This window comes from Macaca nemestrina, chromosome 9 (assembly GCF_043159975.1).
Source record: "Macaca nemestrina isolate mMacNem1 chromosome 9, mMacNem.hap1, whole genome shotgun sequence".
Lineage (NCBI taxonomy): Eukaryota > Metazoa > Chordata > Mammalia > Primates > Cercopithecidae > Macaca > Macaca nemestrina.
Window position 1 is genome coordinate 11,487,280 of NC_092133.1, and position 23,908 is coordinate 11,511,187.

General features: G+C 50.9%; 1 protein-coding gene across 26 annotated transcripts in view; it reads right to left on the bottom strand.

Annotated features, from left to right (window-relative positions):
• The window catches only part of LOC105469783 (transforming acidic coiled-coil containing protein 2), a 263,440-nt gene that overhangs the window by 38,172 nt on the left and 201,360 nt on the right, over positions 1–23,908 (bottom strand). For 15 of the 26 annotated variants that reach the window (XM_071069000.1, XM_071069014.1, XM_071069003.1 and 12 more), the window contains 4 exons: positions 18,468–18,604; positions 4,576–5,887; positions 2,874–2,909; positions 795–855 (listed from right to left, as the gene is read on the bottom strand). In XM_071069000.1, the coding sequence (XP_070925101.1) occupies positions 795–855; positions 2,874–2,909; positions 4,576–5,887; positions 18,468–18,604 (1,546 nt within the window). The remainder of the gene's footprint in view (positions 1–794; positions 856–2,873; positions 2,910–4,575; positions 5,888–18,467; positions 18,605–23,908) is intronic. The other 11 variants (XM_071069017.1, XM_071069016.1, XM_071069015.1 and 8 more) reach the window with 3 other exon arrangements.

Sequence of the window (23,908 nt, forward strand, 5' to 3'; positions counted from 1 at the left end):
CTCTCCATTTCCATAGGAGAGTGGGAAGTGGAGTAGGGCAGGGTGGGAACCTAGAGAGGTCAGGGCAGAGCTGCAGCTGGGACCTGAGCCCCTATCCCCAGGGCTGCGTGCTTCCCTCCACTGCCCCCACCCTGGCCAGGGTCTGCAGGCTGGGGCTTTGCTGGCTCAGACTTGGAGGGGCGGCAGGTCTGCTTGTTTTATGACCCAGAAATTAGCCCTAACCGTATGACTGACAGGCTTGAGGATAACTTTCCTTGGTCTGTAAAGGGTAGAAGAAATGGAATCTATCTGATGGAGGAACTGGTAAGAGGGACTCTAATAAAGAAAGAACCCAAGCCCCACTTCCTTAGGGAAGGGGGTTCCCTTTGCTTCCCACTCCAATTTTGGCTACACAATTCAGTGCTCCTGACACTTGCTGAGTTTTTTCACCTCATCTCAAGAGACTGCGTATTTGTTCATCTCAAGAGACCTGCTCGACTCGACAGTCCTAGAAGTTCACAGCAGATGAACTGGCCTGAATGGAGCAGAGCGGGTCCTCTAGAGCCCAACTAACATTTTTCCTGAACGTCTTCCTACTCTCGGGACACCCTCTGATCTTCTGCAAAGTGAAGGGATCAAAACAACGTCGGGCAAACATCGAGGGACCCTCCACACAGGAGGCAAGAAGAGGGTCTTGGAAACATGATCTTGGAAACAGGCCCGGGATGAGCAGAAAGCAAAGCTTTGTCAACAAGGGAGGAAAACCCCCCTGGGCGGGGAGGGCATAAACCATCAAGATCAAAGGAACACTGTACCTGGGAAGGTGGATCAGAGAGAGGAGACCGTTTTGGCGACTTTTTCACCCTAAATGTGTCACTGGAAACAAAATGGAAAACGTAAACACAACAAGCAGAGGGATGGAACACTCCAGAGCAGCACAGAGCGGACCGAAGCTACTGCCTCTGCGGAGCCATCTGGCCCAGGCCACCCTCCCGCCTCTGCCACTGCAACACCAGCGCGCAGACGGCCACGCTGGCTACTCACTCTCACTTTTTAACAGCTATTATTTTTGCCCCCAAGGGAAAGATCCATCAAGCTGGAAATCTTTAAAGAGATGCCATTTTGGAGAACGACCCAGAAAATGAAGCTAAATTTAACTAAATGTTCTTATTTTATAAAGCAAATTTTTGGTGAGCAGATTAATTTATCCGGATTCTTCCAGGGATGTCTGAACCCAACTAAGGCTCAGGGAGGGGCTCCAGGCTCAGGACACCGATTTACAGACGGGCAAGGCGACACCTCACTTAAGGAACAATTGAAGGAGGCCACACAGAAAGAAAGTTTGGGGTCCTCAAGGAGAACCTGCTGAATCCTCCCTATCACAGGATCCTCAAGCTCAATGGATTCCCATGCTCTGAAGGCTTCTAGGTGGAATCCTGGTGAAAGCTAGGGCCAGGGGAGAGATGAATTTTTTGGTCTTCTCTTAACCATGGTAAACAGACAAGATTCACAGCTCTTCTCTCCCTGTTTCTCCTTCATATGAATAGCGGGGCTGGGAGGCAAAGGAAACACCAAATCAGACTCCTGAAGGGTCAAGGAAGCAGATCCCAGGAGGAAGGGATGACTTTTAGCCTGAGCAGTTCCATTCAGTCCACCGAGCAGTCTGGGGGTCACTTCCACAGTCAGAATGGGGGCTCTTTCCACCCTGTAGACTGGCCCCTGCCCCGTTTCAGCCCCTCCATGGGATGGTCTCACTCCCAGCAAAGCAAAGGCTTTGGGGGACGATCCCTCTCCTTACATCCCACCGCCCTCCCCTGCTTTGCACGTTAACTGGGTGGGCAGAGCAATTTAATTTGGCACTCAAGTTCCTTCCTTGTGTTCTCTCACATCACTCCAACAATGGCATTTAATCATGAAAAAAAATACTACAAATGGCTATTTACAGCTCTTATAACATTTGCCATTAAAACAGTGCCATCGCAGCTTGAAGCATATATTTATTCATGCATATAAATATATAATCATATATTTTATAGTTGCTAAGTGGCTCGAAAATACTCAAGGAATCCCTTGGGCAGAAGAGAGTCTGATGGATTCGACCCTATCCTGGGACTGCTGGCCACCTGGACTGGCCAGCTTCCCTTGTAAGGACAGGGAGAAGCTGCATGTCTTTGGACCCCCAGAACTGCCCACAGATCCCTCCTGGCCAGGGGAGGCAAAGCAGCAGAGGCACAGAAATGGTCAGCTCTGTTTCTACTGACAAGTGACCCAAAGATGGCAGACGAGGCATGCTGACACCCAGCCAGGTCCTGGGTGACTGAGGATGCAGGACTGGGGCAGCCTGGCGATGGCTCTCACAGCCATGTGCTCCACTCTACGCTGGCCCTGCATTTCAGGGCACTCTGCAGGCCTCAATTTGGAACGGCCCAAACATTTCTGCTTCACATGTTAGCAAGAATAAGCTGTGGCCATCGCTGCCTGTGGTTAGACCAGACAGTTATTTTAACGTGAAGCCACAGTAGTGTTGAAAGCAATCGCCCACGAGCCCAATTTAAAATGAAAGAATGTAATGAAGAGTTAAAAAAAAAAAATGTATGATTTCAGATGAAGACATCCAATATGCAAGGGAAGGAAAAAAGTTCCATTCCTGACAAGCAGGCAGATGCTGGATAATCACATTTTCACAGCCAAGCAGTCTCTTATGCGAATCACTATGAAACAGAAAAGTAATCTTTGCTACTGGGGAGCCCCATGCCCCGTCATTCCCAGGCCCACCACATAAATACATCAGTAGCAGCCATAGAGGGGAAACAAAATTGGCTTGGAAGCAAAAACAAAAGGCAGAAAAATAAGCGCATTTGGCATAAGAAGCAGATTGCATTAAATTTACTTACAACAGAGAACACACAGACATCACATCTTCAACCATCCTAAGACAAGAAGACAAAGAAAAAGAGAGACAGACAGAAGGAACTGACAAAAAAGATAAATCTGCAGACAACTGGTTATTAATGGGTTAGGATACGGCGGCCATCGCTGTAAGGTCTACTTCTGAAGGTGGGCAATGCCCAGCTTTTTGGAAGGAGCTGCTGGGGAACACCTTCCTACCTTCCTCTCTTGGTCCTAATGATGCCACAAAGCTGTAGTGCCCCAAGAGCTTTGCCAGACCCATGCAAGATCTTCCAAGCCAAAGTCCCTTCTGCACTAGAGGTGAGACCACAAGCTGGGTAAACTTCCCCAACCCCTGTTAGCTCTGATGCTCAAACAAGAAAGTGACTGGGGATGCCTATGAGACACAGAACATATCTTGGAGAAGGAGGAGGTGGTGGCTAAGGTTGGCTCTCATTCCACAGATGAGAGAGCATGGCCTTGCAGTCCAGCCATTGCAGACTTCTCCTCTTCCAGGCTTGAAATCAAGTTTCCAACGTGAATTCTAGGGAGTCTCTAGGAAGGACCTAGTTGGGGAACTGATCTAAAGAAAAAAGTCCCTATTGTGGCCAGGATGGCCTCCAGCCACCACTAGACAGTGGCAGGTTGATCCAAGGTAACCTGCTACAGAGACCTCCTCTCAGGAGGCCCTGGGTTCTTCTCAGATGTTCAACGTTAGGGGGAGCCCAGAATGGAGGTAAACATGTCGTTCTCTTTTGTGCCAGACAGACCCAGAGGGGCCAGCGCTGTGGTCTGTTCTGCTGCCCCTGGGAGACTGATCTCCTTAGCCTTGTCAAATTATTGACAATACTGCCCATGAGAGTAAGGAAATCGCCAAGGTATTAACCACAGAGGCCAAAGAATAAAGGACCAGCAGCCATCCATGTTAGAGCCGGGTCTTGGGATGGATTCTAGAGGCATGGGTGTTTGGTTTTTAAGCACAATATACTTGACCCTGTCAAGTGTCTGTGTCTTGCCAAGTCCACAGAGCCAAGGACTAATGGCTTCCTGGGGATTGTGGGGATTTGCTCCCTGCTTTCAGGCTCCATTTATCTCTTCAGAACTTGCAGGGACTTTGTCTACAAAAGATGACTGGAGAGGAGGAAGGAGACAAAGAGGGGTGTTTCTTACAGGCTGGTTGGGGTACAGCAGGGAGGGGCCCAGGCCACATCTCTCATTCCTGGGCCTCCTGGAATCTACTATGTTTGCCTCCTGGGCTAATGTCTCATTAATAGGCAGAAACAAGTACTGTAAATTTTAACATTTTAAAGGGTGTATCTCCTAGCTTCTCCAAACAGCAATCACTCACCAATAGGGAGATCAACCAGATTTCTAATGGACCTTTCCCCTCTCTGGGATCTCCCAGACTGCTCTGGAGCTGAACATCAGGTCTTTGGCTACAAGTAAAGCTCTAGACCATTGATTTATTAAAGCAAAAGATCAAGGACACAAAGGGGTATGTGGATGGGAAAATGCCACCACTGTGACCGCAGAGAGAAAGGAAAACACGTATGTTGTCTGCCTGGTGCAACGGCCATAAGCGTGGCATCATCACAGCACCCAGGGGCAAGGTTAGGGCAGTCGAAGGTTATCCAGGCACATGACCAACAGTCACAGTCAATGTGCACCCCCGCCTCCGATCCTTACCACCACCACCCCTGAACTTACGTCTTTAGGGGCGTCTTCTTCTTCTTGGCGGGCTTGTTTAGCCCATCCCCGTCCACTCCATTGGCTTCGATAGCACTGGCTGGGATCTCAAAGGAGGCTGGGGATTTAGAAGGTGAGCTGGGGGTCTTAGAGGATGTCTTAAAGGGGTCAACGGACTCGTCACAGGTGTCTGGGTCAAAGCTGTATGATTGTTGGGGCAGTTTGGGAGACTCCTGCATTTTTGAGGTGGAAGAAAAGGGGTTAAAATTGGGGTCATCCCACTTGTCAATATCAAAGGTGTAAGTACCTTTAGCAATGGGGATGTCATTGGGTTCAGCAGGGGATCTGGGAGGTGAGGCAGGAGTGTTGTCAAGTTTCTCGGGTGTCTTTTTCATCTTTGGCCTCCTCAGGGGCATTTTGGCAACTGGCTTTTTGCCTATCTTTTTGGTAGGAGGGGGGTTTTCCTGCTGGTTGTCCCAACTACACTTGTCCTCAGAATAGTCAAACTCCAGCCTTACGGAGAGCCCTTTGGCTGGAGAGTCCTCTTGCCCCCCGCTATCTGATGGGGTCACCTCCCCTGCCTCCGGGGCCGTGGTAAGAGGCAGCGTTTTCCTCCCGACAGGGGGTGAGTTTTGCACTCTGCCACCTCCAGAAGCTGGGGGGACAGCCCCTTCTGCGCTCTCTGAGTCCAGAGGGCAGGCAGCTTTGGGCCCTGCAGCAGGCTCCAGGGGCGTCTCCTCCAGTAAGGCTGGGCCAGGACCTTCCGTCTTGGCAGATTCTGTTTTCGTCTCAGATGCTAGATTCTCCCCACTGGGGACGAGGCTCTCTTCATCTGGTTCCTGTTGCGTCTCCTTCACTGGGGGGGTCTCTGTGGGTTTCTTGCTGGTCTGTTTCTTTTTTAAGGAAGGCGGCCTTGGTTTTTTAGTTCGCTTAAGGGTACTGGAAGCACTGCTGGAACCCGTGCTATATGCATCTGGGGCGAGGGCCACGGCCTCAGGATTACCTGAGGAAGAAGCACCATCAAAGTCACTGGCTTGCAGGCTGAGCGACCGGGACAGCGTAGACTTAGAGATGGGGACGGAATCCGTGGACTTCCTCCGTGTGTTCACTTTGCCCTCCTGATTCTTACCGTCTGAGGCACGAGGTTCCAAGGTCTGAAAGGTATCCACAAGCTCAATGTTGTCAAAATCCAAGTTGTAAGTCCCGCTGCTGGCTATCGGCTTGTCTTCATCGAAGACGGCAGAGAAGGAGTGTGACGGGGGGCGGAAGGGACTTCCTTCCACTGAGTCGCTCCGTGGGCCATCAGGGGCAGGGACTGTCTCAGAACCACATCCTGAGGAAACAGAGACAAATCCATCAATTACAGACACAGGATACACTGGGGCACCTCTCCTCTTGTGCCAAAACATCACCTTCCAGCGTAGGGGTTGACAAACCATGGCCCCAGGCCACCCCTGCCCATCACGCTGGGTGTACTACTTGAGTACAGATCCTGGCCCACCCATAATTAGCTCGAGACCCTGGCCAGGCTTGCCCAGAGTTCCCTCATCTGTACAATGCAGGTGATGAGGACCGATTAAAGAACCTAGCTCAGAGTATTCATTCAAAAACATTCACCAAGTGCCTCATCAGGCCCAGGCATGGTTCTAGGTACTAGAGATTCAACAAGGAACAGAAATAGACACAATCTTTCCCTTCCTGGAAGTCACATTCTTCAGGGGAAGATAGTGAATAAATCACCAGGGCCAGCTGTGGTGTCTCATGCCTGTAATCGCAGGACTTTGGGACGCCGAGGCAGGCAGATCACTTGAGGTCAGGAGTTTGAGACCAGCCTGGTCAGCATGGTGAAACCCAGTCTCTACTAAAAAAAACACACAAAAATTAGCCAGGCATGGTGGTACACGCCTGTAATCCCAGCTATTCCAGAGGCTGAGGCAGGAGAATCGCTTGAGACTGGGAGCCGGATGTTGCAGAGAGCCAAGATTGCGCCACTGCACTCTAGCCAAACAGACTAAGACTCTGTCTCAAAAACAAACAGTGTACAGAATTTCAGAGGGTAACACATGCTAAGGAGAAAAATAAAGCCGGGATAGGAGATTCACTTTTAAAATAAGGTAGTCAGGCAAGATCTTCTGAGGAGACATCTAAGCAAAGATCAGAATCAAGGTAAGTGCATGAACCAGGAGGACTCCTGGGGAGGAAGCATCCTGGGCAGAAAAGGAATAGCACGAGTAAAGGCTCTGCGGCAGGAGCGCCTGGTGTGTTACAGAAATAGTGAGGAGGCCAGTGTGGCTAAAGCAAGGGTCAGGAGTAGGACAGCAAGACAGAGAAATCCTGCAGGAAGGCATATGGAGCCTTCCATAAATATTAATACCAGCCACGGCCACCAACAAGCCTGTTCTTGACTCCTCAGAGCCACTGTGAAGAACAGGGGAGCCTGTACACAGAGGCCCCCAGCACCTGTAGTGGCACTTGCTGTCTGCCACCTGCCGCTCCAGCCATCAGCTGTAACCTCTCCTTCAGTCCTGCCTGCCTATCCTTGGCCCTGCTGTTGCCTATTCTCACGGCTCTCCCAGCTGCCTCCTCTCAGCTTTTCTACTCATCAGCCACTGCCAGCCAAGGAGGTCGCTCCTATTTCCCAAACACGCTGCAGATGCTGCAAATGTTGGCCAAATGACGCTCTAAGGTCCCACCACCCTACTGCCCATGGGGATCCGGCCAGTCCCAGCTTTGGCTTGGCTACTCAGGGATCTGCTGGCACCCAACGGCATCTTTCATGTATTTCTGAGTTCACAGCTGCTCCAGGCAGTCACGGATGCCAGAAAAAGATTTGCCAGAAAACTAAAAGTGTGTCATTGGACAAGGGGGCAAACACGATAAAGCGGTCTGCAGGCCGAAGTACTAGGAGGATGCAGAATGAGGAATAAACGGAGCTGGCACAGGTAAGACCTGGGTGTGTGCCTCATGACAGGTGTTCCCCTTCCGCCACTGGCATGGTTGCCAGACAAAGGACAGGATGCTCAGCTGGATTTGAATTTCAGATAAATCAACATTTTTTAAATGTAAGTATGTCCCATGTCTCAATGATTCTTTGTTTACCTAAGATTTAGATTTAATGGGCACCCTATTTTCATTTGCTAAATCTGGGAGCCTTATCTCTCACCCCAACAAACAAACAAGGTTTGGGAAATGCACAATTAACCCCTGAACTGGTCTCTTCCTGTTGATTTTCTCAGAGCAATTCATGCTCCCGACTGCAAATCTCTGGGCAATGAGTATTTTGCGCAGTGCTTGCCAAGCTTTGCTCATAAGCACCTTTCTCCTGGAGTACCTGGCAGAGAACTCAGCTCACAGCACAAGAAAACCTCAAGCTTCTTGAGTTTAGGAACCGGCCTTAGCTCTGTTTCCCGCTTGACTGGTCACACTTGCTCTTACAGGATCAAGAAACGCTTGGATTGAAAACATCATTTGGAAGCACGTCTATGAGCCAGTCCTGGTTTCAAGCCTCTCACTCCCCTCCTCTCCACCCAGGGCCTACCTGGAGCAGATGCCCTAAATACGGAGCTCTTTCTCCCAAATGGTTTCTCCAAACACTCCTGCTTCCTTCTCATTTCAAAAGGTGCTGCCTCCCTTCTTTCTAAAACCAACTCACTGTTTCCTCTAGGCCCTAGTACTCTCACGTACCACATCCTCCCACCAGCAGCGACCTCCTCTTCCTGCTCCGTAATTGCCCCTGGATACACGGAGGGCACAGAGGACCAGGGGATGCTGAGGGGGACCAAGTGCTTTCAAATGGGCCTTGGCAGGAAGAAGGAGGAGCCTCGGCCTATCCCATCATTTCTAAAGCAAGGCCCACAAAAACTAACCTCCGTCTCAGGCTGTTACACGTGCCTCTGCAGCCTGCAGAAGGAAGCCTTCCGAGGCCCTTCAAATGTCAGCAGTTATCACGCAACAATGAGCTTAACCATCTGCTCATTGCTTCCTCCAGAAGAAAGAGCTCCCTGCCTGCTTAGCATGGCTTTCCTCTTTAGAACTGACATGCTCTCATTAGCTCATCATGAACCAGGAAACTTAGTCTTGCTGTAGGGTTTCTTATCCTTGGCATTATGGACGTTTGGGGGCAGTCAGGTTTCCATCCTGGGGGCTGTCCCATGCCCTGTAGGATGCTTAGCAGCATCCCTGGCCCCCACACACTGGATGCCAGTAGGCCCCACGCCCTACCCCAGTTGTGACAACCAACACTGTCTCCAGACATTGCCATGTACCCTTGGTGGGGGCAAAATCCTCCCTGATTGGGAATGGCTGTCTTACTGTGTTGGTCACCAGAGCAGGCTGCTCCACGGGGTCCCTCACAGGGCTGGAATGGCCCCTGTGGTCCAACTGGGTTCCAAGTCCTCCCTGCTCACCTACTGGATTTTCTTTTCTTTTTTTTGAAACAGTCTCACTCCATCACCCAGGCTGGAGTGCAATGGTACAAAATCTCAGCTTACTGCAACCTCCACCTCCCAGGTTCAAGTGATTCTCCTGCTTCAGCCTGCTGAGTAGCTGGGATTATAGGTATGCGCCAACATGCCTGGCTAATTTTTCTATTTTTAGTAGAGATGGGTTTCGCTATGTTGGCCAGGTTGGTCTCCAACTCCTGACCTCAAGTGATCCGCCTGCCTTAGCCTACCAAAGTGCTGAGATTACAGGCTCACGTGAGCCACCACACCCGGCCTCCCTGCTCCCCTGCTGGATTTCTAAACATCCACACAGCATATCTGCGTGAAGACAGATGCAGATGCAATCAACTGTGTGATTCATTTGTTCATTCCACAAATAACCTGGGGTGCCTTCTATATGTCAGCCACTGTGGGGTGCACTGTGGTCACAGAGGTAAGGACGGACAGGACCCCAGATGAATACACACACGACACTTCCTTCACCTCCTGTCTCCACTGGCACAGATCTGGGCAATGCCCTAGAGAACAGTGCCTTGCACATGGGCTCCAGGTTTCTGGCTCAGTCTGGTAACAAAGTCAGCACCCGCAGTTCATCAGATGAAAAGGGTCACTAGGGTATCCCAGTTACATGAGCCTGCTGGGCGGCCATCACCAAGGACCACAGACTGGGCGGCTTAAACCACAGAAATGTATTTCTCACGGTGCTGGAGGCTGGAAGGCCAAGGCCAAAGCGCCAGTGGGTTTTTCTCTCCTGAGGCCTCTCTCCTTGGTTTGCAGATGGCCTTTTCTCTGTGCGCACTCCTGGTCTCTTTCTCTTCGTATAGGAACACTGGTCCCCATGGGATTAGGGCCCCACCCGTATGAACCCATTCAACCTTAACTGTCTCCTTAAACGTCCTCCCTGCAAATAATCACATTGGGGGTTGAGGCTTCAGCATACAAATGTTGGAGGCCACAATTCAGACATAGCACCAGTGCTGGGCAAATAAAATGCCCAGGTTGAGGGAAAACAAATGTGTTAGAAATGACAGGAGGCTCCCAGGAAAAGGAGAACGCTAGGACAGGGCAGCCGACATCACCCAGCTGATGTCACCCTACCTTCTCCAAAGGCCACACTCTTAGCCTTGCTGGACTATTTCTCACAGAAGCACTTGCTGCCAACCCCCACACTGGTGCTTCTCCATCCTTCCCTCCTTCCCCTGTCCTGCCGTGAGTTCACTCTGGGCAGGGATCCTTGGCGCCCAGAGGGCCAGAGGTGTGCCCAGGCACTCACAGACTCTTCTCTTAAGCTGACACATCACGGGTAGATGGTCTCCTACACAGGGAGCATGGCTTTCTATCTTCTAAGTACATGAATAGTAATCTTCAATTAGTAATATTTATTCTGGGAAAAGGTCTCCATTTTAAGTAGGCTAACGAGATATAGATAAAGCAGTACTTGGTCTTTGTGTGGCAGTTTGCTGGTTGCTGTGGGCAGCTCAGAGCAAGTCCATGATGAATTTAATATTTCCCAAATTTGTCTAGCCTAAGACACACCTGAGACACTCATTAAAACCCCAGGCTCCGCCTCCATCTGCCTCCTTCCTCTGCAGAGCGGGGGTACCTTCCAAGGGGCTGGGGTGGGGCTCAGGCCCCATCGTAACAGGTGCCGCAGCTGCATCTCCTGATCAGGAAGTCTAGAACTGGGCTGTCTCACCTCATCTGCTTCTATCTGGGTCTATCCTCATTCTTAAACCTCCGGTGGGCAACGCTTTCGTATTTGGCCACAAAAATGAGTGGGCTTTGAGGATAAGCTCAGATGGGCCTTTGAGCTCCAATTTCCTGTGGGGGTTTTACCTCAGAGGCGTGAGGCATCAGGGCTGCAGAAGCGCCAGGCAGAGGCTGTCCTGTGGTGCCCACCCTCCTCTGATGTGGTCCAAAACAGACAGCTCAAGAAACCAAACCCAAAACTGACCAGCAAGAGAGCAGGAGGCCCGTGCCGTGGCTGCCTTCTGTCCTCAGCCCAGCAGGGGTTCAGGAGCTCACAGAGACCCCAGAACCCCCACCGGGTGGGTCTGTGCTCCTCTGCTTCCTGAGGTCAAACTCCTGTTCAATTCCCAGAAACCAAGAGGGAAAAGTGCCGTCAAGGCATTGTGGGGAGAGACAGTTACCGACCATGTTAACTCACTTAGTGATGAAGAAATTAAATTCTCTTTACATAAACCAAACTGTTCCCAGCAGAGTCCGCCTTGTGAGCATCTAAGTGACAGAGCCATGGTCAGGATGGGGAGAACCTAAGGGAAGGCTTTGCTCGGTGGGGTAAGAAGAAGACACCCAGGAGCACGGCTGCAGTGACAGCCCCACTGTGCTGTGGGGGCGGTTCAGACAGCTGGGACTTCAGCAACCCCCGGCTGGTCCTGGCTCCACCTAGAGCACACCACGTGTCACTTTTTCTTTCTTTTTTTTTTTTAAGAGCCAGGGTCTCGCTCTGTCACCCAGGCTGTAGTGCAGTGGCGTTATCATAGGTCACTGCAACCTCGAACTCCCAGGCTCAAGTGACCCTCTTGCCTCACCCTCCTAAGCAGCCAGCCAAACTCGTGACACCACACCCGGCTAGTTTTTAAATTTTTTGTAGAGATGCAGTCTTGCTATGCTGCCCAGGCTGGTCTCAAACTCCTGGGCTCCAGTGATCCTCCCAACTCAGCCTTCCAAAGTGCTGAGATCAGAGGCACAGGCCACCGTGCCCAGCCCACATGTACCTGTCCGTCCTGCTTTGCTGATTGTCACTTCTCTCATGTCAGCCAGAGATGAGCAGCTTTCCTTGCCACGTCCCCACCTGTTGTCCTGCTGGGGCTCCTCCCTGGTGGGCTGCCTACCAAAGGGCCACAGTCCCCCAGGCAGGGCCCCAGCACCAGCACAAGTGCTCTGCCAGTTTACTGACTTAACTGCTCATTTGAAGGCGGAGAGAGAGGGCAATGGGGGAAATAACACCAGCTGTGACCTGGGGCCACTCCTCATCCTTTACAAGCAGGCATGAAACGGGACACTCTGGAAAAGTACTTTCTTTAAAAGCTGAAGAAGACAGCAAGCAGACAGACCACTAACATCATGTCAGATTCAAAAGAGGTCAGTTTCAAAGAGTCCAGAGTCAGATAAAAAGCGGCTGAAACCTTGGCTTTCCCACTAATCAGCTTGGTGACCTTGGCCAAAGTTCCTTAACCTTGCTGTGCCTTGACGTCACTGTCTCTAGTACCACCCCCCACAATGTTACTATTTTTCTATTATTATTATCAAATGTCATCTGTAACAGGACAACACCTGTGGGGCTTGGTTATACCCCTGTCTTCCTGGGAGGATAATGGGCTGAGCAACCAGCCTGGGGTCTGTGGGAGCCCCGAGCATCCCAGGCTCCATCCATGGCCCACTGTGCCTGTGTGGATGTGGAGTGCAGTCAAGCCCCTCCAGCGAGGTCATTACGGGAAGTGAATGTGCGTCCAGAGGGTTGGGGCCCTGCCAGGTTGTTGGTGTCTCCATCCAAGCTGCACAGGACACATGAGGTCGCCATCCTCCCCATGTGAACACAGTCACGGTGGGCAGGTGAAGTGACCATCCTTTCAGTGTAGATGTGGCCACCCTGGGGAGATGAGATCACCGTCCTCTCAGTGTAGACGTGGCCACTGTGGGCAGGTGAGGTCGCCGTCCTCTCACTGCAGATGTGGCCACTGTGGGCAGGTGAGGTCGCCGTCCTCTCACTGCAGACGTGGCCACTGTGGGCAGGTGAGGTGGCCGTCCTCTCACTGCAGACGTGGCCACTGTGGGCAGGTGAGGTCGCCGTCCTCTCACTGCAGATGTGGCCACTGTGGGCAGGTGAGGTGGCCATCCTTTCAGTGTAGATGTGGCCACCCTGGGGAGATGAGGTCACCACCGTCCTCTCACTGCAGATGTGGCCACTGTGGGCAGGTGAGGTCGCCGTCCTCTCACTGTAGATGTGACCACTGTGGGCAGGTGAGGTCACTGTCCTCTCATGTTTCCTCACCTGGCTCTATGCAGGCCCCAAACTCTCCATCGTCCTTCCAGCCTGGGATGAGCGGGGCTTGGATCTGGTGGTTGTGAACCCAGGTACCCCTGGCTCAATGGCCAGGGCCTCCAGGTGCAGTGCCAGCCTCTGCCTGGGCTGCATCAAAATCTCCAGTGGTCTCACCTGTTCCCTGGTCCTGGGCACATGAAACACTCACATGGTGAAGAGGGAGCAGCCAGCTCAAGAGGGCCTGAGTGCCTGTGGCAGCCAGACCCAGGCCTGAAAAGGCTTAGCCCTCAGCTCGCTGTGGCTCTGGTCCAAATGTGTGTGTCCCCAAAATTCCTATATTGAAATCCTCATATAAGGTGATGGTATCAGGAGGTGGGGCCTTTGGGAGGTGATGAGCTCATGGGGGCAGTATCCTCAAGAGTGGGATTAGTGCCCTTACAAAAGAGGACTGAGGAAGACTGTATGTCCTTCCACCATGTCAGGACACAGGGAGGAGGTGCTGTCTATGAACAGAAAGCAGGTCCTCACTAGACACCAAATCTGCCAGTGCCCTGAGCTTGGACTTCCCAGCCTCCAGAACTGTGAGCAATACATTTCTGTTGCTAACAGGTACCCGGTCTATGGTTACGTTGTGATAGCCGCATGATTGGACCTAAGACAGTGTGTTGTCACCAGCTGTCACAGGGAATTCTTGTGCGGGTGAAGAGGGAGAGTCTGTAAGCACCTGGCCCAGGGCATAGCAGGTGCCAGGAAAAGGCAACCACAGTCCCCTGCTCTTCACACGCCATAGTGACATCCATCCCTGTGCCCCTGCCCCAGGCTAGGAAGGGCCTCAGCTGGGTTCTAGGATGCCCTACCCCATGCCAGGAAGTCTCCCATGGCTACAGGGAGCACCTACATGTGGCCTCCTTGGAGATGAAAGCAGGTGACAGTGTGTACAAAAACCAGTGGCGGGTCCAAAGAAAATGGAAGCCACTGTGTGCTCTGCAGCCAGGTTGGGCACTGAGCTCCATTCCAAGTCAATGTGAGGACAGCTGTCCACAAACAGCCACTTGGAGCACAATCAGTGCCTGGCGAGGACACTGGCACTTGGATCGGGTGGCTGTGAACCTGTATACTCCTGGCTCAATGGCTCGAGCCCCCAGGTGAAGCGCCACAATCAGTGCCTGGTAGGACCATGTCCCCAGAGACAGAGGAAAGGTGTAGGCACGCAGGGCACAGGGAGGCCCCCGTTACCTCCAAGGCCCCAACATAAGCCTTTCTCTGGTCTTGGCAATCTCCTAGCAAGAATGAGTAAAGAGGCTGCATTCTCCAATGCTGAACAATGTCCCTGATGGGCAGGTGGGCAACTGTCAGAATGGATCCACCTCAACTCTCCTGCCATGTCGCCCCCACTGATCACCCACTGACTCGCAATCCTTTGCCCCATCCTCTGCCTCGGGGGCGTGTCCCAAGCTGCAGCACTCAGGACAGGCTGGCAGGACTGCCCCAGCACACATGAGCAACAGCAGGTCCAGCAACAGCTTTCACTCAGCACCTACTAAGGGCCTGCCCCAGACTAGGCGCACAAAGGCACCAGCTCACTGCACCTACGCAGACAGCACTCTGGCTCCAAATGGAAGGGAACCGGGCTTGAAGGTGGGCAGGCCTGGGTTCTGACACCAGAGCCCCTTATCTGCAGTGAGATGGCGCATGAGGTTCGTAACCTCCACGTGTCACTGGGGAATCAGGAGAAGACATCCACTATACAGGGACGCTGTGTGCACACAGCTGATCCTCCCTCACCTGAGTGGGAGATGAAACACTCGGAGGACCTAGCACAGCCCTGACAAGGCAAATGCTTGAATGGGAGCTATTATGTAATTATATGACATGTAATTATGTCCCTCAGTGGCCGATTTTGAGTTCTAATAACACGGTCACTGTACATCAGCCAACCATTCCGTTCACAGGACCTCGGGAGGCCAGAGCTGGAAAGATCTGAAGGGGCCCACAGATCACCTTCTTCATTTTACAGATAAGGCAACTGCGCTCAGATGAGCTGAGTCCTGGCCCACCCCAGCTAGCAGCAGGTGCAATCCTTTGCCCCATCTTCTGCCTCAGGATTGTGGTCCAGGCTACAGCCCTCAGGACAGGCTGGCAGGACTGCTCCAGTCCACACATCTTCCATCGCAGGGAGCCCAGACACGCTGGTAGGACCCAATGTAGGGCAAGTGAGTGCTTTATAAAATGTAGGTTGCCAGGAGGAAAAACCGTCTTTATTCACAGCCAAAGGTCTCGTGTATTAATTCACGTGGTTCCTGCAGCACCTTTCGCAACATCCCGGGCACTGTGTAGAGGAAAGTAAACAATAGATTTTCCCCTAGTGCCCTTCTTTCCTGCGGTTCACAGAACGAATCTTTCTTCTCCTACAGCCACCTACACTAGCAAGCACAGCTGCCTTCCCACGCCTTCATAATGCCCCATGCTGGTCTACAGAATGGACGAGGGGACCCTCCGCCTGGGAGGCAGTTTTCTAACCAGGGCAGCAAATCAAATGGATCTTTGTACAGCCCAAGCTAGGGGGCCTTTCAGCAGACACAGTTCCAGCCGTAAGTCTCCTGAGTGTACAATCCCTACACAGCCAGCCTCGCGGCCGTTTTCAAAGGAGGAGAAACATAAAGTCCCCGTTCAAACACTCCAACTGGTGTAATCCAAGGTTCTGAGGGGCTGTGACTCCGCAGCAATTAGTGTTTCCATCCCCTTCCCTGGTGGAGGTTATCTCTTAATCCTCAATAATGCTCATTCTTTTAGTAACTGCCATCTAAGAAAGAGGTCGGTGTTGTGCGTGTTCGTTTTTAAGAATGGAGATTGGGCCGGGCGCGGTGGCTCAAGCCTGTAATCCCAGCACTTTGGGAGGCCGAGACGGGCGGATCACGAGGTCAGGAGATCGAGACCATCCTGGCTAACACAGTGAAACCCCGTCTCTACTAAAAAATACAAAAAAACTAGCCGGGCGTGGTGGCGGGCGCCTGTAGTCCCAGCTACTCGGGAGGCTGAGGCAGAAGAATGGCGTGAACCCGGGAGGCGGAGCTTGCAGTGAGCTGAGATCCGGCCACTGCACTCCAGCCTGGGCGGCAGAGCGACTCTGTCTCAAAAAAAAAAAAAAAAAAAAAAAGAATGGAGATTGTTCTTTGCTTTGTTGAAAGGAAGTTAGGCAGAAGGAAGAAGGACAGGACCAAAGAAGAGAACAGAGTGGCGTCCTGTTCTCCCAGAGTTGGCAGGACATCAGACTGGGAATCCCGAAAGACGCACCCGCCCCTCCACACACTCCTTGGTGCTAGGGATGAAACACGCCCTATAACATGCTATCATTTTCTTCTAAACTGTTTGTTTATTATTTTTGAGACAGAGTCTGGCTCTGTCACCCAGGCTGGAGTGTAGTGGTGTGGTCTCAGCTCACTGCAACCTCCCCCAGGTTCAAGCCATTCTCCTGTCTCAGCCTCCTGAGTAGTTGGGACTACAGGTGTGCGGCACCATGCCTGCCTAATTTTTGTATTTTTAGTAGAGACGGGGTTTCACTATGTTGGCCAGGCTGGTCTCGAATCCCTGACCTCGGGTGATCCACCCTCCTTGGCCTCCCAGAGTGCTGGCATTACAGGCATGAATCACCACGCCCAGCCAAGAATACTTTATTCTTTTTTTTTTTTTTTTTTTGAGATGGACTCACTCTGTCACCCAGGCTGGAGTGCAGTGGTGCAATCTCGGCTCACTGCAAGCTCCTCCTCCTGGATTCACGCCATTCTCCTGCCTTAGCCTCCTGAGTAGCTGGGACTACACGTGCCCACCACCATGCCTGGCTAATTTTTTGTATTTTAAATGAAGACGGGGTTTCACCATGTTAGCCAGGATGGTCTCGATCTCCTGACCTCGTGATCTGCCCACCTCGGCCAGAATAGTTTATTCTTCATCACGTATTTGACCTAGAGATTACAATGTGTTTGTCATCCAGCCACTTTCCATTAAAACTTATGGGTAAGTTTTTAAAAATATTATGGGAAATAACAGTTTTATATGCTTTATCATACAAAATAAAGGAAGAGATGCAAATGACTCTCTGAGAACTACAGACAGCCCTCCTGGCTCTTCTCTACTTTCGAATCAAAGAAATACCAGTCACTATCCTCCCAGAGCCTGGCGTCTACACTGACTCAGCAAAATCCAGACACCGCTGCAGACTGATGAGCTGTCAAAGATGGGGGACATGGGAGCAGTATTCGGCAGACTCCAGCAAAGGCATCAGCTCTCATGAAAACTGTCCTGCCCCCTTGTCCCAGCACCGGGGCTTGCTGGTTTAGGAACAAAGCCCCGGGAGTGTACATCCTTTCCAAAACAATGGGCTACTTGAACCCACGGCGGATAAAAAGAATTCCACCCATTTCTTTCTAAAACCAACATCAAGGTCAAAATGTTATTTTATTGTACAGTTTACCTGGCTCCCAGCCAGGGCAAGAGCATACTGGAGGCACCCAGCCCCATTCTTGGCTCCTTCTCAGGTACAGTTTGCCCTCGGGAGGAAGAGCTAGAGAAGGGGACAAGGGGGCCCCTGGCAGGCAGTGGCCACTCTCAGGTATCCAGCGTGTGGCCTAGAAGGGGTAGAAGGGGTTTGGCCCTGCAGACTCCTAATCACACGGGAGGGCTGTGGGCCTCCAGAGGCCCAAGGAAGGCCAGAGTGGGGTCCTCTAAGGTGTAGGGCCCAGAGCTGTCCAGGTCTAAGGACCCCCCGGCCCCCTGGCCAGCCTGTGGGGCCATTTCTGGCAGGCCCCATCTCTTCCAGGCTCCTATGAATCTTCCATGTGAGAGGTGGTTCTCTGTGCTGGTGTAACTGGGAGGTGCAGAATACAGCACAGGGGTGGGGTGGGGATGGGATCTATTCCATCTGTGCACTAACCGCCTGTCTAAAAGGAACATAAAGGTGTTTTCACTCACACTAAGGGAGAAAGATGTGGGAAAGTGATAAGAAATCAGGTGACAACGAGATTCATGAGGAATAAAGAAACCACCATGATGTGCTGTGAATGTCTACCTCTATCCTCGCCCACTGGCTACCTTCCTTCCCCAAGCCTAGCGCTGGAAATACACATGTAGATTCGCAGGCCTGTCCAGAACTCACGTTCTCACAAGAGCGAGGCGCCAAGTGCTAGAATCCAAGACTGTGCTGTGAACTTTCAAGACCCACTGCCCTCCTCCAAACCCAATCTCCCCAGAGGCCTCCCCTAAAATTCCTCAAAACAAATGGAGAATAATCCAATGTATCTGTTCACCCTTCGTTTTCAAGAAAACTACAAAAGCCACATCAAGCACAACTCAAAGCCAAGAGGCCAACTCGGTGCTCGCCTCCAGCCTGACCCAGGGGGAAGTGCTGCAAATCTCCCCCAGGGCTCACAGCCGCAGGGCTGTCTGGGGACCTCCCTGGCCTTGGTTACCTGGTTCTTCCGGGGGTGGCTGTGCGCTGACCTCGGGTTCTGGGACGACTTCGGGGGGTGGTGGGGGTGGAGCTGGCGGAGCTTTGACAGGGGTCGTTGACTCCGGGGTCTCAAATGCCTCTTCAGAATCGGAACTCCTGATGACAGAGGGAGAAGCACAGGTTAGAATGGGGCCCAGAGTCAGTTCTGCTGAGCAAGTGTGGCCTTCGCACCCAGAGCCAGTGGGTTCCAGCTCGCTGCTCAATTAAGCTGTGCAGGCACAGATGAGAGGAAAGCCATTTTCTCAGTCATGATTCCGAAGGGTGAATCTTATCACTAGCTCTGATTGCACACAAATGATGTATTCTTTGAACTCGGCTCTACTGGAAATACACGCTTCTCGCCTTAGTGGCAAATACACACACAGCGGACTCTGGATGAACTTCCGCACGCATTCATTATTAGGTGGTGATTCAAATAGAGAGAGAAGGGCATTCTGCATGTTCAATGCCATGTGCCAACTCACCCACATGATCCCACTCCATCATCCTCTCCACTGTCCTGCTTTCTCAGCGCCTCTCATAACTTGTAAGTACAGACTAATTCTAGTAGTGTTTACTATCTATCTTTTCTACTGAGCTCAAAACACAGGAGGGCAGCCAGCCTTGTTTATCACAGTATCTCCAAGCCTCTCAGTGGAGGGCCGGGAATTAACACGTGTTGAGTGGGTGAATGGAGTGAATGAAGGAAGCCAGCAAGCTGGCCAGGCAGAGGGTGCATCAGACCACGACACAAAGCATAGCCACCAACCCTGACACAGTGAAAATGGCCCTCGCTGGTCTGCAGGAAAGTCTGTTTCCAAGGAAGACTCTTCACCCAGAACTGGACCAAAAATCCTTGTGGAGAAACTCTGTCCACTAACAAGGAGAGGTCACTGGCCACACCTTGGCCTGGGCTGAAGGGGAACCAACAGGCCAGGTGTGGTGGCTCATGCCTCTAATCCCAGCGCTTTGGGAGACCCAGGTGGGAGGATCGCTTGATGTCAGGCATTTGAGACCAGCCTGGGCAACATGGTGAGGCCCTATTTCTATAAAAAATAAAAATAAAAAATTACTATGGCACATGCCTATGGTCTCAGCTACTAGGGAGGGTGAGATAGGAGGATCACTTGAGCCCAGAAGTTTGAAGCTGCAGTGAGCTGTGACTGTGCCAATGCACCCCAGTCTAGGTGATAGAGCAAGACCCTGTCTCTTAAAAAAATAAAAAGAAAACAAGGAAGAACCAACAGACAGCCCTCCCCATCACCCTGCTTCCACCGGTGACTCAATTTTATGCCAGAAAGAACAAGGCTTCCCCGAGTACTAAGCCAGCTCCACCTATGCTCAAGATGCCCACGGGCCCACGGTCCTGAGCCCAGCCTTGCCTCGGAGGACAGCTAGCTTGGCAGCAGTAGGAGCAGTTGGGCTGAGTCCCATTTTGGAAGGGTTAAACAGACCAAAATATTGATTTATTCATTTGCAACAAGGGGGTTAATTATCAAGAGGGTGGACACTTAGAGTGGCTGAATGGCACAAATGATCCCAGCAAGCAAATCTGGTGAAGACATGAAATCAGGGTGACCTGGCAGGTGACTACGGACAGTGTGGGCACAAAGCTGCACCGTGTCACCAAGCCGTGCAACCCAATGCTGAGAGATGCTCAGACTGCTGAGCTTCCACAAGGACCAAAGAACCAGGGACCCCAGTAGAGGCCACCATCTTCTAAAGACCACCAGCCAGCTGGCAGAGAGCACCAGGAACCAAACCCATCCCTCCACTATCCGTTGGGACCTGAAGAAAGAGCTATTTGGTGAGTTCACTTTAGAAAATATATATCGATGCTTTTACAACTAGTTTGTCAGTGACTTACTTCATCAGCACCAAAGATCCCCTTGCCCCCTCCACCCCCGCAAGGACCTTGGCTTCTCCAACCAGCCACAAAGCCTCCAGGGAATCAAAGAGTTTAAAAGTAACATCATAGCTGCTTTTGATGAGATCCAACGAGCCAAACCCAGTCTACTATTAAATTTCACGAGGAAAAAATTCATGCAAACACAACAGAAGATACTGACTTCTTACAAACACTCATTAATACCAAAGGGCTTAGCTTTTGTCTATGGGGAGAAGGTAAGATCCGCACTTGCACAACAACAGATCAAGGTACCTGAAGCATCTGTTTATCACTGTGGAAAACAAAAGAAGGTCACACAACTGAGCAGCAAAGAAGAATGAGAGTTCAGATCAGCCTGGCGGGCCCTGGGCACGGCCCCGGATACAGCCCTGGGAACCCAGCTTCCTCACCAGGCCCCCAGCACTGCACCATCAAGAGCAACACTGACAAGATACACAGAGATGACTTGCCTTTTTCCAGAGCCTCCCTGAAGCACCAGCAGACTGGAGTCCCCACTGCTGGTCACCGCTGTCCACATCCACCGGGCCCATTCCACTGGGGACCACATCTGCCACGAGGCATAGGCCATTTCCGCTGAAGAACAGCCTCTGTCCCCCAAATTCCCACCCTCAATTCCCCTGCTGGTATCTCTTGGATCTAAATCTCTTTCAATGTCACCCAAAAAGTTAGCTGCACCACCAGCCACAGATGCTGTGAGCTTCTCCAGCGTCCGGAGGCCCCAGTGCTGTCCCACTCAAGCAGAGATTCGGGGAAAGCCTGAATACTCGTCCATCCCCTGGCTTCTGCATTCCTGGGCACTGGCAACGTCAGGCTCTGAAGCACAAAAGGCCCTGCTCTTTCTCAACAGCACAAGCAAGCAACAGGGAGGGCCGGATGCCCCTCGGTTCTAGCCACTGAATTCCAATGAGGTCTCCGCCGCAGCAGCTGCCCAGCCTGCGCACCTGCTCAGAGGGACCGCCGTTCACTATCGCCCTGTGTGGAAGGCAGAGCACGGGGTGGGCCGGGGCACAGCAAGCCCCTCTGTGGTCCCTTGCCTGTTTACTATGAACGACTTCTGCATCAAAACACCAGGGCCCACCATGGACCACGAGAATGGCATTCACTTCCGGTGCTGCCCGCCTTGTTTTCATATTTCTGAACCCTCTCTTGGGAACAGAGAGCAAGTTAATTAGAGGAGGTGGATGGCAGCTTTTTTAATTAGCTCTCTTTTCCCTATCCAGTTTCCCAGGGGCTCAAATACATTTCTAAGAGCAAGGATTTCGGCAGTCCACCCCCAACGAGTCTGTACATAAAAATAAAGCAGCACTTTGGAGGCCCAGTGTATGAGCGCAATTTCCACCAGCTGTTTAATATTTCTTTTCCTACTAGAAAAAAACCAAAGTACAAGAAATTATTCTGTTAAGGCTCGACACATTTTAAAAATGAAAGAAAATTAATTTGCTACAAAAATGTAGCAGAAAGAGAAATGCTGTCATTACAATCTGCTGAAATATCTCTATTATAGGAAATATCTAAATTACAGGAAAATGTATTTATCAGGACATGCATATGCTATGTCCACCACAGAAGTAAATATGCAAATGCAATAAAATGTCTATTATTTCTATAGTGTAAACCAACCTTGTCCAACCCACGGTCTGTAGGCTGCATGCGGCCCAGGACAGCTTTGAATGCAGCCCAACATAAATTCATAAATTTTCTTAAAACACTATGAGAGTTTGTTGTGATCTTTCTTTTCCAGCTCATCAGTTATCATTAGTGTTAGTGTATTTTACGGGTGGCCCAAGACAATTTTTCTTCTTCCAATGTGGCCGAGGGAAGCCCCCTGGCTTATAACACTTTAATTCTCAGCTTGAAAAGCATGACAATTACTACCATTTGTTGAACATACTGTTATGTGTCAGGCACAGGAATAGGCCCCTTGTACACACATCTAAAGTCTTCAAAACTGTCCTGCCTAGCCAGGTATGGTGGTGCACACTTGTAATCCCAGCTACGTGGGAGGCTGACTCAGGAGGATCGCTTCAGTCCAGGCGTTTGAGACTGCAGCAAGCTATGATCGCACAACTATACTCCAGCCTGAACGACAGAGCGAGACTCTGACTCTTAAAAAGAGAAAAGGTCCTGGCCGCCAGAGAGCAGGCCCATTTCACAGATGAGACAATTAGGCAATAGAGGTGCAAACTCCTTTGCCAGAGGCTGTATGGTTACTAAATGATGGAAGCTAAGTCTCAAATCCAGAACTGCCTGTCTCTAAAACCTATGCCCTTTTTGCTACATCTGTGGCTTCCAAACATTTTTAGTGAGCTCAATTTACAATATGCTTGTATTATAAGGTCTATCATGGAGAGCAATTAAGTTGTTTGCAGGAACTTGAAAATCTGACACTAGGGGCTGGAGACATGAGGTAGCCGGATGCCTGTTGATTTCTCCCCCCTGCACATCACTGGGAAGAGTCCTGAGATGCACCCTTGAGTCATTACAAACAGCCCCTGATTTTTAACGGCCTGTCCTGTGATCATGCAATAATTTTTAATAAGGCAGACAGGGCAGGAGTGTCAACCAGCTGTACCAACCGAATTAACCTATCAGTATAAGGCGATCAATGTGCTCATGGTATCCAATACCACACGGTGCAGTGTGTGCAACCAAGCAGGCAGGAGGGAAACACATAAACCCAAGTGTGGACAGATTGTGCTGGCCACGAAAACGGGACCCTGCCGAGCTCCTCGACTGTGCACTAGTTCAGCTTAAAAACGTGTTTTTCAAGTACTTTCTTGGTCTCTAGAGTCCCACAGCAGGCGTAAAGCCTCTGTTCCACACAACGCTGAATTAAGCACCTCTGCAGCTGACACACTGTGTCAAAGAAGGACATGGAAAATGGCCCCAAAGCAAGAGTCAGGTAGCTGGAAAATGCAGACCCTAAGAGCCTGTTTCCCTGTGTTTGTGATTTGGTTTAAATGTTTTCAGGTTTTTACTTCTATGAACTATGACAACAAAATAACTTAAGATCAGCATCTACACACATACATAATACACACACATATATACACATGTGTGAACGTGTGAGTATATCTCTAAAACACAAGTATCTTGTAATAAAGAGGTACTATAGATATAGTTCCCAGTATATCATTAAATGGTTACATTTGCTCAAGTTTTACTGGAGATAATTCAAGGGATTGGAATAATAAATTGCAAAGGCCATAAAATCTTGGAAGTTGGAAGGAAATTTAGAGATCATATCCTATTCCAACACACTTATCCCAGCTAAAGCCCAGAGAGCTAAAGTGGCTTGCCCAAGGTGACCAGCCCATTCATGACAACCAGAGCTGGAAATTCCATAGAACTGGGCCTACCTTCATGGAGCACTGCCTTCAAACAAGAGCCTTGCTCTAAATACAACACCCATCCTGGAAATCTAAAGTTTATATAACATTTGAATGTTACCTGATTATCAAGAAATAATTCCTTCTTGAGCATTGCCTAAGGGGAAGAGGACACTTCCATAC